This window comes from Ceratotherium simum, chromosome 37 (genome assembly GCF_057802395.1).
Source record: "Ceratotherium simum simum isolate JZ-2026a chromosome 37, ASM5780239v1, whole genome shotgun sequence".
NCBI classification, from domain to species: Eukaryota; Metazoa; Chordata; class Mammalia; order Perissodactyla; family Rhinocerotidae; genus Ceratotherium; species Ceratotherium simum.
In genome coordinates, this window is record NC_141936.1 from 13428631 (window position 1) to 13443295 (window position 14665).

Genomic DNA, 14665 nt, shown 5'->3' on the forward strand with positions numbered 1-14665 from the left:
AGTGAGAAAGCACAAGGGAGAATGAAGCAGTGCCTATTCATCATTCTGACATTTATAGGGCACCGTATCCTAGGATTCCAAGGGGGGGAAACACCCAATGACTTGAGTGTCATTTTTATTTTAGCACAAGACAGAAACATAACAAACATATTTCAACTTCAGCTGTCAATACTAAATTTCAACATCAAGTAAATATTGTTAGTGTGGTCCAGTCCACAAACCTAATTTGACGCATTTTGAAGCTTCTTAACAGTCCTTGCATTTTTACTTTTTCTTCCACCATGCTCCATAATTTGCATCATTTAACTTCCATAACGTCTCAAGGGTTTCGTTTATTTTTTAATGCCCAGAAATAACTTCTCACCATCTCTAACTTCCCCACTGAGTATGCTGGTTGGTTTCTCTGGATCAGCCTTCAGGTCCCACTCCCTTTTCTTCCCTCCAACCTGCCGCCTCCTGCATCTCCCTGGCCAGTGGGAATCACGCCTGCTTGACATGCACAAGCACCCATGGGGCATCATGGACCTCAGAGCCGGGACTGTGTAACCATAATGACCAATATCCAGGCAGACAGACAAAAATTCAGGCATAATATTTGAAGATCATATGAAGGATCATGGAAATCATTACTGAAAAGGGTTTCTTGGGCTGCAAACATACCAAAAATACAGTTTACAATGATATAAGCTTTTCAATCACTACATAAAAAACACTCTTCCAGGCATCATGTTGAGTAATAAAAGAATAAAAATAGACAGTCCTTGACCTCAAGGAAGCAGCAACCTAAATCTAATCAAAGAGCTTCAATGTCCTCCAGGAGGCAGCCATGCAGAGCATCACCAATAGACACAGGTCAGCAGCAGGTTTACTTTTAAGCACGTGGACCAGAAAGATGGTACTGTTCCATTTCTGTGCCTCTGCTAACCCTATTAACTCTCTCTGAAAGGCCCTCTCCCATCATCTACATCAACCAAGTCTTCCTCATCTTCCAATGCCCCCACAAAATTGCACTGCCTTCTGGCCACCCCTGACGGAAGAGCTCTCTCCCAATCCAAGCTCTTGAGCCTCTAGCACCTTCCTCTTGGTAGTTCTCATGTAACAGTCATCACATCCTGAAAGACAGGGCAACCGTTTGTTCACACTCTTCTCTCTCCTGCTAGGATCATAAGCTCTAACAGGGCAGGGAACCACTCAGACACTTCTCTCTGCTCCCCAGGACCTGATACAGTTCCGGACAACAGTAGCTGTTCAGGAAACATACGGTCTTGACTCAGAAGCACCTGCCTATAACTTTCAAAGGTATATGTTACAGCCAGACAACTACATTCAACACTGCCCCTTGAACTTCTGAAACAATTGACTCGGGGAGCCAAATACTCTGGATGCATTGGCTCAGCTGGGAAGGGTGGGTGGGCGAGGGGGTTCGAGCCAGGAGGGGAAACAAGCGAACAGCTGATCCCACCTGCTCTCTCTCCAAGTGTGGTGCCTTGTCAAAGATGTTTACAGGTAATATATGGACATGGCAATTGTTAAGACTGTAATGACAAGATGTTAGAGAAAGCAGTGTGAAACCCAGAGTCAGTTCCCTCAATCCACACTGGAATTTCAGTTGTCAGACGATGAGAAATTTAAAAACGGCAGTCAAACGGTAACTCTTTTAATGTTTTTGCTTCCCCACTGTAATGGAGAGCCCAATGCTTGCCCATATCTGATTCTCCTTTCCTTTTGAGACCATGGGAGAATGCCCCCTCCTGACTCCCCCGTAACTCTTCCTGACTAGTACACTCTAAAGTGAACTGGGCAGGCCTAGCTCCACACTCACTCCTGCTGGGTAACTTCTACTTCAAGGTTTTTTTGACACAGTGAAATAATCGTCAATTTATCAACTTTCATTAAAGATGATGTTCAAACACATTATAGGCTTATACAACTTTCACCATAAAGCTTTTATGAATACTATAAGATTAACAGTTTTACTGGACATATATATTTGAAAAGGAATGTCTCTTTGTTCAGAGTGGTAAATGCTTTGAAATTACAGAGAAACTCATGAATCCAATTACCATTAGTTTATTGCTTAAAATTGTTTTATATGATGAGATCCAAATCCTGCTTTTCCTTTCACAGTTGTTTTTAACAACAAGACTATTCTTAATTGCACTTATGAGCGCAGGCCAGTATGTGACACCCGCTTCCAGCTGGGCAGGGAAATGTTGGGACAGCTGTGGGCAGAGTCAGAAGCAAGCTCAACGTGGCATGTTGACTCTGGGCCACAGGGCACGAGCCCACGGAAGCTGAAAGAGTGCTCCGACTCCCAAAGGGAATCAGAGTCCAAAAGAAAAAGCCTGAGCATTAACAGTTCCACAAAGGGAAACGCAGGGAGGAATTAGAAGAGGCAGGCTGTGAAGGTTCCTGGGGTCCAGCTCTCAAAATGCGCAGCCAGTACAAAGGCTCTCTGGACCCATTCACAGGGCCTTAGAAGAGAACCAGGGCTGAGCCAACAGAAGAAATGCCACACGCTGAAGTAGAAATCTCACATCAAGAGAGGAACAATAATCACTCTTTTGCTGACAGAGCCCTGTTAAGGTGCCCTATTTCAATTACCTTTTACTAGCAATTTTATGATCCCAATTTTACAGACAAGGAAACTGAGGCTCAGAGAGTGTTAGGGACACACCGAAAGTCACAAAGCTAGCACGAGGGGAAGAAAAACTGGAACCTAGGTCTTCTGACGGCACCTCTGGTTCTTTCCACAACCCCCCATCGCCATCACTTCTTATACACCAAATGCCTTAAGCCTCACACCCTTTCACCATCCCTACCCTCCCGCCAAACCCAGAGTGTCCCTTTTCTTTGTGGATATGTGGGGAGCTCACTGCTATTTGAAAAGAGAAAAAGAATAAGATCCAGCCTAAGTCCTCAGCTCTATGGAACTCTGCTATCATCACAGACGTGACTACAAAGTTCCCACATTGGGTCCCCTTAAATCCCACTGGCTACTAGAGTGGTTCGGCTTTCTAACATCACCAGAAGGACCCTGGATATCACAGCACAACAACAACAACAACAACAACAACAACAACAATGACAATGCCCGATTTTTAATCAGGCCTGATTTTATGAGTATTTTAAATCCTTCAAACTCAGTGTTTCTGATAATATCAAAGCCACCCTACTGCCTGAAGAATGACTTAATTACTTCATTTCAGGCTTGAACACTATACTGTTCTCAATCTCAGTTAATTTTGGGGGAAGCTTCCAAGTGTAAATTAATCTTTGATATTTTGAAGACAATTACATGTTTGATGTCAGTCAGCCACCCACCCACACCGTTTGTCACATCTTTGCTTTGGGTAAGTGCCACACTGCGGACAAGGCCTTCTGGCTACTCTACTCTGTTTCAGCTAAGTTCTGTCTTCCAATTCCCCACTTTTTCATTTACTTTTTAAACCGTTTCTATATTTTCCACTTGTGTCACATAGTCTATTACTTCTCTCCATAGCCTCCAGGATCTTCTGCATTTCTCAAAGGGTCTTAGAAATGTGTTTTCAATATGTACTTATATTTGTTAAGCATGGAGAAAAGATCTGGACAGGCCTCAGCCGGGTGGTGAAAAGACAGGAGGTCCCCAGGGATATAATGGAAAAGGTATTGGTAGGGAATGGGGAGATGACTTCCTAGCTCTGCCTGGAACCCCAGGGGGCTCCCCAAGCAAGTCTTCATTTTGGCAGGCTCTAGTTGGTTTGCTTGTGAGGGAGGCTGCCAGGGTCCTTTCCACAACACTGGAATTTGACGGCTTGGGATTAAATCCCAACTTCACTACTTTTTAGCTACATATCCCTGAGTAAGTAGGTTACTTTCGCTTGGCCTTAGTTTCCTTATCTATAAAATGGGAATAGTAAGAGTAGCTCCTTTGCTGGGCTGCTGAGAGGATAAGAGATGATGCATATGAAATGCTTAGCTGAGTGCCAGGTGTGCAGTAAATACCTGATGAGCAGTGGATGTAATGATTCTTAATCTCTAACATCATTAGGAACCATGTGTTAAATGTCTACTTGTTAGTATCATTAACTCTGTATAGACAGATATAAAATAAAATGACAAAAGCAGTGATTTCTTAAAAGATAGAGCCCAATTCTGTTTGCAGACCATTTAGCAGTGTTTTGTACACAACATGGAGTTGCTAATTACTAAATATTTGCCTTCTAAGAAATAGATACAAAAAAGGTAATTAACAACCTCCAGTTAGCAGCACATTTCTGTCACCTGCAAGAGCCTTCCAGTCACTGGGGAAGCTGGAGAGCCCAGCCAAGACCTTCTTTTCCCCGCTGAGTTAAATCATGCATTGGATGTCTACAGTCTGGGGTGAAATGGCCCTGCTCTGATGAACTTGGTACAGAATATTAGTATTTATGAGCCTTGCCTCTGTGTTCCTGTAAATGGAGGTCAGCCCTCAATTTTACTCAAGGAAACAGTGAGCATGCTTCAAAGAACCACAGGAACAGTGCCCAGTTTATGACAATTTAGCTCAATTATAGCACCAGTAGTGAGATCGTAAGATTTATTGATTCGTGGTTCTTGATGGAAAAAATTTCAGTTCTCTACTCTTATGTATAATGCAGTACCTCTGCATTTTACATCTAAGGGAGGAGAAGCAATTTCATCCAGATCAGAATTGCTAAAAAGAATGCCATGAGTTGATGGCCATTTTCCCTACTGTTCGACGTCCCTATAAATAGAGACATTTAATCTGCTGCTATTCATAGATCCTGCCCATGATCTGATGAGCACTCTACACCATTCAGTGAAATTATACTAAAGTGAAGTTGCAGGAGGGCATATCTTTCCCTTAAATTAGGGGGCTAAAGAAGCAATCACTTAAAAAAAATTTTTTTCACAAACGAGGAAACCTCTAAATATATCAGCAGTGTTCTCCGGGATTTCTATTGTCAGGTGAGGGCAGCAGCACGGGACCCACATTCTCTCTTTCAAAAATGTTACTTTATTAGAATTCTATGAATGATAAAGCTTCCAAAATGCCTTCGGAAAGGATGGTTGTGAAGTCATTTACTGACAAAGACCAAAAGGGCCTGGAAGAAACCCCAAGTCCAACAATTGAGCAAGACAGTCTCTGAAAATGGGAGATGCTTAAGGACACTAAGACCTCTTTACTTTTCGAGTCACTAACTATAATCATCCATCGATCGATCGAGCTCTCTCTCTCTCTCTAAAAATAATTTGAAATTCACCTAAAACCTCACAACTTTCATACAAATGGAAGTTTCATTATGGCTTACAAGAATGGTAACATTTAGATGTAACTTGAGAGAGAAAAATTCACATTTCTACTCCTCACCCAGTCAAGTCAGCAACAGTGGGGATTTCCTCATTCTGAAACAATATTTGGAATCTCAAAATGAGAAGCTTTGAAATGGAGAGCAACTCAGCTGCTACTTTACCTGTTGTACTTTTCTCCTTGTTCTGCGTGGTTAATTTTGGGGACCTTTAATGGCCACGACTGACTGAAAATCAACAGGCTATAATCCAGTCAGCAATTTGAGTAACCTAGAACATTGGGTCCGCTATGTCAGGTCTAGTGTTTCTTGCAATAAAGACAATGTACGGTCCGACCTCTAGAACAGAAAGTCAAGAGGGAGACAGTGAACATTTGCTGGGCAACTGCTACGCCTTCACCCTTACTCTTCCCTCCTTTTTCAGAAGTGTACAACTTGATTAATTTCATGAACTGAACATATGGGACCAACATCCAGATAGAAATACAGAATATTTCCCCACGTGCTCTCCTCCAGTCACTACTCCCATACCCAAGAGTACCCACCATCCTGACTTCTAACAGTGTAGATTCGTTTTGTCTATTTCTGTCCATAAATGGATTCATACATTTACGAATGTACCCTTTGTGAGTGGCTTCATTTTACGTTATGTTTGTGAGATTCATCCATATTGTTATGCATGGTTTTTATTCTACTTATCCTTCCAAGTGGAATTTCCTTGTTTATTTTACAGACAAGGAATTGAGGCTTAAAGATTTCAAGTAATTTGCCAAGGCCACACAGCTGGTCAGTGGCTGAGTCAAGATCCAAACCCAGATCCTTCCCTACTCTGCTCCAGACATGAGGTGTATTAGTCGTCTTCCTTAATCCCGAGCCAGAATTGGTAAACCTGAACATTATTACTGCCTTAACTGTGATTTGGAGACAGGATCTGTTTAAAAAGCAGTAAGAACAAAAGAATTGACCTCTTGCCTTAGATAATGCTTATTGCAAATAGTAAGATTTTTTGACAACTGAAAGCATCTAGGATTAGGATCTCCTTTGACAAGGTATATATTTTAGCAAAAGGCCCAGCTGCAAAAGTCAGCGTTGGTAGTTAACTATCAAGTATTTTTTAAACAGAACAGTTTATAACTTTTTACAGAAATAGTTCTCGATGCGCTTTCTACCACACTGTGCTAGGGGAGCAGCAAGAAAGGAAAGAGGCTGAGGAGCAGAGCGTCCGGCTCTCGTTAGAAATCACTGTAACACGAAGCTGGTTTCTAAAACAAATGGATGTGGATTTTAATACTAAAGAAACTTTTCTATTTTTTTAATCAACCTGTCTTAAATCCTTTGAAAACGCTGTCACCACATGAGCACTTTATCAAGAGGAATTTTAATGACACTAGAAATGATTTTCAAATATCTTTTACATACATTTAATGATGACTTAGGATGTTTCAAATTTTCCTTGCTCTAAAACCGAGTGCCCTTGGGTCAGCAATCTGCAGGTGCCTCAGTTTACCCATATCAGCTGATTCTGGAAACTGAAAGAGGTTGACGATCTCAAGAATCTCCTTCCCTATTCCATATACTTTGGGACTGTATTTATTTTTATTCACTGGACAAATTTATGAAAATTCTTGGAAAACTAGACACAGGGCTCCCTGAGGACAAAGGATGTCTGTCATTTCTGTATTCTCATGCTTCATACACATGAGGGGCCTGATGCGCCTGGCTGGGACGACAGAGAGAAACCGGACGTGGGCCTTGTCCTGAGGCACAGATTTGAGAACATACTTTATAACAGAAAAAGAAAACTGAAGGTAGAAGAAGGAAGTCGTCTGTGGGGAGGGAGGGAGTTCTGATCAAAAACATATATGTGAGTATGGGCAATGCTAGAAAAAGGATCAAAACCCTCTGGAATGTTAAAACCTCACATTCCTCTTAGAATCCCCAGGGCCAAACGTGCCTGACTTGCCCAGGAAGGGTGGCTGCCATCCCTGATCTCTCCTGATGTTTCTGATTGAGATTCCACACCAGCCTGCAGATGGGGCCGTGGCAGGACCAGCACAGGTCCTGCACCTTTGCTGGACTCCACTCTGGGAACTCTCAGGCCTGCTCCAGTCTCGGGACTCCTTAGGCCCTTTGTCAGCTCTGGCCTTCATCTCTCAGGTGGAGGAGGCTCGCCAATGTGATGTTAAGGTGGGGCCATGGTGTGGAAGGAAGAGCAGGAAGGAACTTCTAGTGGCCTCCTCAGGGCCTGGATACAAGTCCCATTGCCAACCTCCTCTTGATTCTTGATCTTGGGTTATCTTTGAGTAAGTTTTAATTTCATTATTTTAAAAAAAGGTGAGGGTAGTGGGTAAAAGGGTATTTAAAGTATAATAAATTGAGCTCAAAAAGATAAAAAATTGCCTCCTCTGAGACATATTGGGTTCTGGCCCTGCTGCTGGCCACTTGCTAAGGCCTTCATCCTAAAAGAGTGGCTGTGGCTGAATTCTCCCCTTCCTGGCTTCCTGACAGCCCCGGCCCTAAAAGCATAGTTTCCACGGAACAGCAACCAACTGGTCCATAAAGGCAGGAGTCAGAGCTGGGGTCCCAGCCCTTCAGTAGCCCCAGGGCAAGAGGCTTTGGCAAAGCCAGATAATCCTGGAGAGACTATGAACTGGACAGTTGCCCAATTTGCTACAGTGGTCCTCAAACTTTAGTGTGTATAATGATGGCGAACTTGTTAAAAATGCAGATTAGCAGATCCCACTGCCAGAGAGTCTCATGCATTAAATGGTGCTGGAGCCCAGAAAGCTGCATTTTAATGAGCACCCAGGTGATTCGATTGCAGATGACTCATCAAGTCACTGAGAAACACTGTGGAAAAAGATCACGCTTCACTAGATGTGGGTTCGCATCCCGGCTCCACCAGGACCCTGGACAAGTCACTTCTCCTCCACGGGCCTCAGGCACCTCGTCTGTGCAATGAGGGGGCTGCAGCAGACATTTCAGACCTCTGCACAGAGGTGCAAGATCCCACAATTGTCTGGTCCCCACTGAGACATCGGGGTTGGCTGGCTTACAGATGGGAGAGGGCACATGGGCCACACCAGCAACCTGCCTCCTCTACGCCTGCGGCCTGGCGGCTTCTCCAGAGAGCACTGGCTGCCCTGTCGGCCAGCCTCGCCCTGACTTCTGGCCGCTGGGCAGAGAACAGGCCATGCCGTGCTCCTTGGCAATGTCCTCCAACTCATTCAGTCTAATTCAGTGCCCTCTGCCCCCGCACTGAATAAATGTTTTATTGTGGAATAATTTTAGATTTACAATCAAGTTGTCAGATAATACAGACAATTCAATTCCCCTAATGTTAACACCTTACATTATCAAGGTATATTTGTCAAAACTAAGAAACCATTTATAAGGATGGGTACATTACTATTAATAAACTCCAGACTTCACCTGGATTTCACCAGTTTTCCACTCATTTCCTTTTTCTGTCCCAGGATCCCAGGATCCAGCAGCACATTTAGCTGTCACATCTCCTCAGTCTCTTCTGGTCTGTGCAGTTTCTCAGTCTTTTCTGGTTTCCCGTGACCTTGACAATCTTGAGGGGTACCAGCCAGGTAGCCTATAGAATGTCTCTCAATTTGCTACGTCTGACGTTTTTCCTGATTAGACTGCGGCTATGGGTTTTGGAGAAGAAGAGCACAGATGAAGCGCCCTTCCATCACATCACATCAGGGGTTCGTGTTGTCCACACGACTGATCAGTGGGGATGTAACCTTGAGCACTCGCTTAAGTAGTGTTTGCCAGGTTCCTCTTCCACATTTAAACTTTTTGCACGAGTTCCAAGGGAATAAAGCTTTGATCCTCGCTACCGAGAGTTACCAGGATAAACCGGAAGACATAGGAGCGGGACCTCAAGCAGCCTTTGTCACTTTCTCTGTTTGGGGCTGAGTAATATAGGGGGGCATCCCATCCTTTCGCTGGGCTCCAGGTCCCTGAATTCCAGGTGAAGTGGTTCTCTAACATTGCTGTGAGCGTGTGAATCACCAGGAGAGCTGTTTGAGAGAGTTTCCGATTCGGCAGGCTTGGCACAGAGCCCAGGCCACTGTATGTTTAATGAGCCCCCAGGTGATTCCGACGTACACTAGCTTTTGGGAACCATTAAGCTACAGCTCAGATTTTTCTTTCAACTGAAAATACCAACCCTGGGTTTCATTTCAGTATTTACGTTGGCCAGCAGGTGGAACCAGAGGCCTACGACACTGAATCTGAAGAAAACCAGGACAAATTCCAGTCAACAAAGCATTCCGTACTGTAAGCAGAATGAGGGTTATTTTGAAACAGATGGGCTCTACAGAAGCTGCTGCACTGAATATTACGGAGTTGTTTATTGTCTAGATGGTCTGAAACCCGGGAATTATTTGCTGGCATCTAGCAGTTTCTATGTAATATCAGCTTTCTTCCAGAGCAGAGGAGATTGACAGGGCACTGGGAGAGAGAGACAGATGTGGTTATGGACATGGATATGGATATAGATATTTTAACCAGTTCTAACTCAGAATTTACTCTTGCTATTGTACACACTGCCTTGCATAGCTGAGTGCTTTTACTGGAATGATCTGTATCACTCTCACTCCAAATTAGAAGAGATACGATACAATCTCTGGTAATAAGACAATTAATCCTGGATGCAGTAAAACTAAAAATGATTTTTTTTTAAACTTAATCAAAGTAGTTCTCTTTACTGGTTCACATTTTCACCCAAACCCCCACTTATACTTTCCCTCAATCTTCCTTCCTTCTGCCACTTCTTGTACCACCCCAACAGAACGTCAGGGAGGCAGAAGTGAGATGAAGGAAGCCGTCTAGAGCTCACTTTGACTGTGCCTGACATCGCACTGGTTCAGAGTGGACAGCTATCTAAAGCCAGTCAGAACATGGTTTGACTTGGGGACTTCTCTGGCCTGGCAACAGGCTAATGTGCAAGACTTACAAATGGAGTATTCCCTGAGTCCTGTAAATGTCCAAAGGCCTCCAGCACCAATGGTTCCTCCCTGGAGAACATTTTTAATTCCTTAGCCTATGACCCCAGACTTAGCTGCTACTGTCCTGGTCGGCCCAGGCTCAGAGATGCCATGACGGCGTCTGAAGTTGGCAGCTTGGTAACCAGTGGTTCAGCAGGTTCTGGCTGTCTCTGCTGAGGGGCAGACCCCCAGCGATCTGAGGGATGCACGGATGTGCTTCCTGGTGGGTGAAGCCCTTCAAAGTAGTGGTTCATAACTGCCTGGGACAGCAGCTCCCTCCCTCCAAGGAGTAACATGCCAGGTGCACAGTCCACCCTCTTTCATGCACGGAGGTAGGTCCTCCACTCAGAAATATCAAAATCCTCAACACCACTGATTTTTGCCCAGGTTCTCAAATGCCCTGTTCAGATAGAAGTGTGGAGACGCATTTTTCAGGACATTTAGACCTGTTGCATTTTTTTCTCATTCCCTTCGACTTGAGTTTCAAATCAGAGACAGCACGATTTCCAGCTCTTTTAAACAAAGGCCTGAGATAATGTTTTCATTGACCTTTGAAATCACAGACCATTTGAAATTAGCCAATATTTCCCTCAGAAACCTCAAACTTCTGAAAATACCTTTTAATCTTTGTGCATAAGAAAATACAAATACATCATCCCAAGAAATCAAGGAAAAAGGAAAAAAAAAGATGGAGAGCCAGGAAGAGGAGAACTTTGGAAAGGGATAAAGAAACTTCAATTGGAAACTTCTGTGGAGAGTGACCACTCGGGGTCAAGTCCAGGTCACACTGGACAACCTTGCAGGTAACCATGTGTCGGGACAAATGAGGCTGTGGGCCCTGGGGTGGGAAGGGGGCTGGGACTGACTAGCTGCAAATAAGATGAGCCATGTATCAGGTCCCGCAGAGTTCCACGTCAATAGCTCCATGTCACAGTCCTGCAAAAAACATGGCATGTCAAAGCACTGAAGACTAGAGACTGGATCTAGAACAGTAATTCCCGAACTTTCAAGTGGGGGAGCTTGGTGAGAAGCAGATTCCACGCTCTAACTTGGGAGATCCCAGATCGAGGTCTGTGGTGGGACCCAGGAATCTGCATTTTTCACAAGCACCTCGAGTGAGTCTGACACGGCCAGCCCCATCCTGAGAAACCTGGATCAGAGGATGGCCGTGTTGCATTCTGGGGTTTTACTTGGCCTTGACCATCAGCCCCATCACCGCATTTGGTATAAGTAGGTCTTTTGTCACATTTTCCATGAGCTGGAGACTCTGGTAGTTTCCCAGGTTGTGCTATGCTCAATCCTGGGTGATGTGGATTTTAAAAGTAAGATACCAATGCAACCTAGCTCCCTGAAGGACAAAGCAAATACAGTTATGGTATTGCCCTGGAGAGTCTATTAGTTACAACATTAGACTAGAGAAACTGGCCCAGTGTCGCTCACCCAGTCCTAGGAACAAAGGGATTCACCTCTGGATCCTGGGTGCCTGGTACATGGTGGGTGTATCATAAATGTTTGGCAAATGAACAAAGAGCCAAATAACATGCCACTAGGGCTGGGCAGAGATGGGGACAAGAGGATGATGGGGCTACAGGCGAGAAATGAAGATAAATGGTGGCAGGGAAAGAATTTCAAGGCCCAGGAATCTCGATTTCTGATCTCAGCCAGTAACCAGTTCCCAAATCTCAAGACATAAACCAGTGAGGAACAGGTAAGGGGAGGCTACAAACCCACAGGCTTCAGAATACAATTCAGCCTGTTTGTTTCCTCTATGAAATTCACGAAGTTCGCTTGGGCTCTGGGGTTCCAGATACAGTATAGAGAACTAATAGTAGCTGGAAACAGGCTGAGATATGAGATGTATTATGTACATCTAAGCTGAATACTGTCTTAAAGACTTTAAAAATTCAAATTATTTCTACTCTTCAAATACCATAAGCCTGACTAGTACATAACTACGTGTCTAGAGATGCCCATATCAACACATAACTACAACAACAACCCCTGACCCAGGAAACCGTCCCTGAGATTTCCAGTGGCCAAGGAGGACATCGTGGTTCAAAGTTCTCATGAAAGCCGAAAGCCTCCTGGCGTCCTTCTCTCGCAGGTGGAATGAGAGGAAGATAAACTGCCCTGAGAAAAATCTGCAAGGACGGTGTGCCACGGCTAGTCTCAAGGTGCTCGAATCAGCAGGGGGCAGGATGAGGGCATCTCGGAGACCACCAGCCCAACGCCACCACAAGAAAATAAAGCAATGCAAGTACGGTGGCCAGATGTGCGCTTGCCGGGTTAAAAAAAAAAAAAAAAAAAAAGGCAGGAGAGGGAGGAGGTGCAAAGAAGCAGAAGAAGAATGACACACTTATCGACAGCATGAGAGCCGTGAATTCTGAATAGCAACATCTGGTGGTTTAGGGAACTGGGGCGGGCTCCCCCACAAAGGCCTAGATAACTTGGAAGGTGAGGGCGACTCAACCTTTCAGCCTTCGTAGTGGATAAGCCCGTGAGATAAGTGGCAGTGGGAGGCCATCTGGAGAAATACACAAACAAGCAGGAGCCTTGCTCTTTGCACCTCAAGCTGAGAAATTCTTCATGTGGGTCAGAGTTAGCCTAGAATTGTGACGGTGGTGAATCTCTGGGATGTGATAAACTACCCCAGAAGTATGACGATCATTTAAAAAACATGCCTGTTTCTGTACTCAACGGTATTTAACCTAACCCTGAGCCTAATTGCTCCTTTTTGTGTTTTTTTTTAGGTCTGATTAACTCATCCTCACTCACACTCAGTTCTTATCCATTAAAGAGAGAGAGTATGTGTGTTTGTGTGTGTGTGCATGCTTGTGCGAGTCTGTGTGTTAACTTACACACACACAGCCCTGCAACTGAAACATCTCTAATAAACAAGCGCTGCCAACCTCAGGGAGACCTAGGGGCTTTCTCAGACTGCTTCACACTTTTGAAACAGTCTCTCCCAAACTGCCTCAAACTGACCTAGAATTGCTCAGAAATGACTCTAAAATGGCCTATGCTATGGAGACATATTTAACAACAACAAAAATTACTTATTCTTACATGTCTGTTAATTTCTAGTAAAATAAAACTTATTTTAAGAACAGAAAGGGAGACCTCAAAGCTAAATTTTTGAACTTTAAATTCCAAGTTAGGAATCTACAATTAGGCTTACCTCGGATAACTGGAGACTTAGATAAGTGGGGAGGAATATGTTGCTCTCTGAGCATCTTTGGAAATATCTAAGCGTGTGCTGTGGCCAGATTAAAAGCTAGTACTGAAAGGCCCATCTATAGCTTTAAGAAAGAAGCTCTAAAGATAAAGGAATAATATAAAATTTCCAATTGTTAAGCTTGTACATATACAAGAATTTGTACATGTATTTTTAAATGGATGATATGGGGCATCAAATCACTAGCATACATAATTTTCATTGGATACATCTAAAGAGTTATTAAATACCTGACTTAGATCCTCTGCAGCTATTTAAAGCTATGATAAAAGATGAACATCAACTTAAAAAAAAAGAGAAGCTCTAGAGATTCCATCAAGTATCATCGTAAAAATTCCATCCAGCACATCGTAAAAATCATGGATTTCCAGAGCAGGGAGGGGGAGCACTTGGGACGGTGGCATCCAATGTGCTCACTTCAGAGACAGGAAACGGAAGCCCAGAGAGAATAAATGGTTTTCCTGTTTTGCACAGCTAAGAGGGACAGAACCAGAACCCAGGTCTCTCGATGGTCCATTCACATCGCTCGGCTTCCTTGCTTTCTCTTTTAGCCATTTCATCTTGCATAACCCAAACCTCCCTTGTCAAATCTGGAGTGGACATTGGTATTTTACAAAAGTGCCCTTCTGCTGCCTGGCTCTGGTGGGGAACAGTGGAAGGGAATGGGTTCTAGAAACAGACAGACCTGAGTTTGAATACTGGCTCTGCCCCTTACTCTGTGCCCTTGGACAAGTTCCTTTCCTCACTGACCCTCACTTTTCTTATCTATGCAATGCAGAAACCTCCCTCATAGATGTGCTCTGAAATGAATGAATTAAAGGGTGTCAGCGCCTGGGCCAAAGCAGTCAAGGGTAAGCGGCACCTATTAACACACTAACAACCCCCCTTCCAGGCTGCTCCATCCCATGAATGTCCCCACCAGACATCCAGTTGGTCACCCTAGTCATCCTAGTCACCTTCCTCTTCCTCACCTGCCCCCGCTTCAACCTATCACCAAATCCTGTCATTTTAACTTGAACATTCCCCAAACTCATCCATTCCTCTCCATTTGCCCTGTCACCAACCCTGGCTGAGCCCCTGTTTCGTGAGCTTGGACCAGTGCCTGAGCCCCTACATGATCTCCTGGCATCCTC

The 14665-nt window shown here is 44.2% G+C and overlaps 1 protein-coding gene across 4 annotated transcripts in view; it reads right to left on the bottom strand.

Moving 5' to 3' along the window:
* The window catches only part of RHBDD1 (rhomboid domain containing 1), a 125934-nt gene that overhangs the window by 8935 nt on the left and 102334 nt on the right, over positions 1–14665 (bottom strand). Inside the window, exon 7 of one of the 4 annotated variants that reach the window (XM_087424750.1) lies at positions 4–11233. The exons of the other annotated variants lie outside the window; for them this stretch is intronic. Coding sequence (XP_087280876.1) covers positions 11226–11233 — 8 coding nt within the window. The 3' untranslated portion in view covers positions 4–11225. Of the gene's footprint in view, positions 1–3; positions 11234–14665 lie in introns of those variants that run through there. 4 annotated transcript variants of the gene reach the window in all.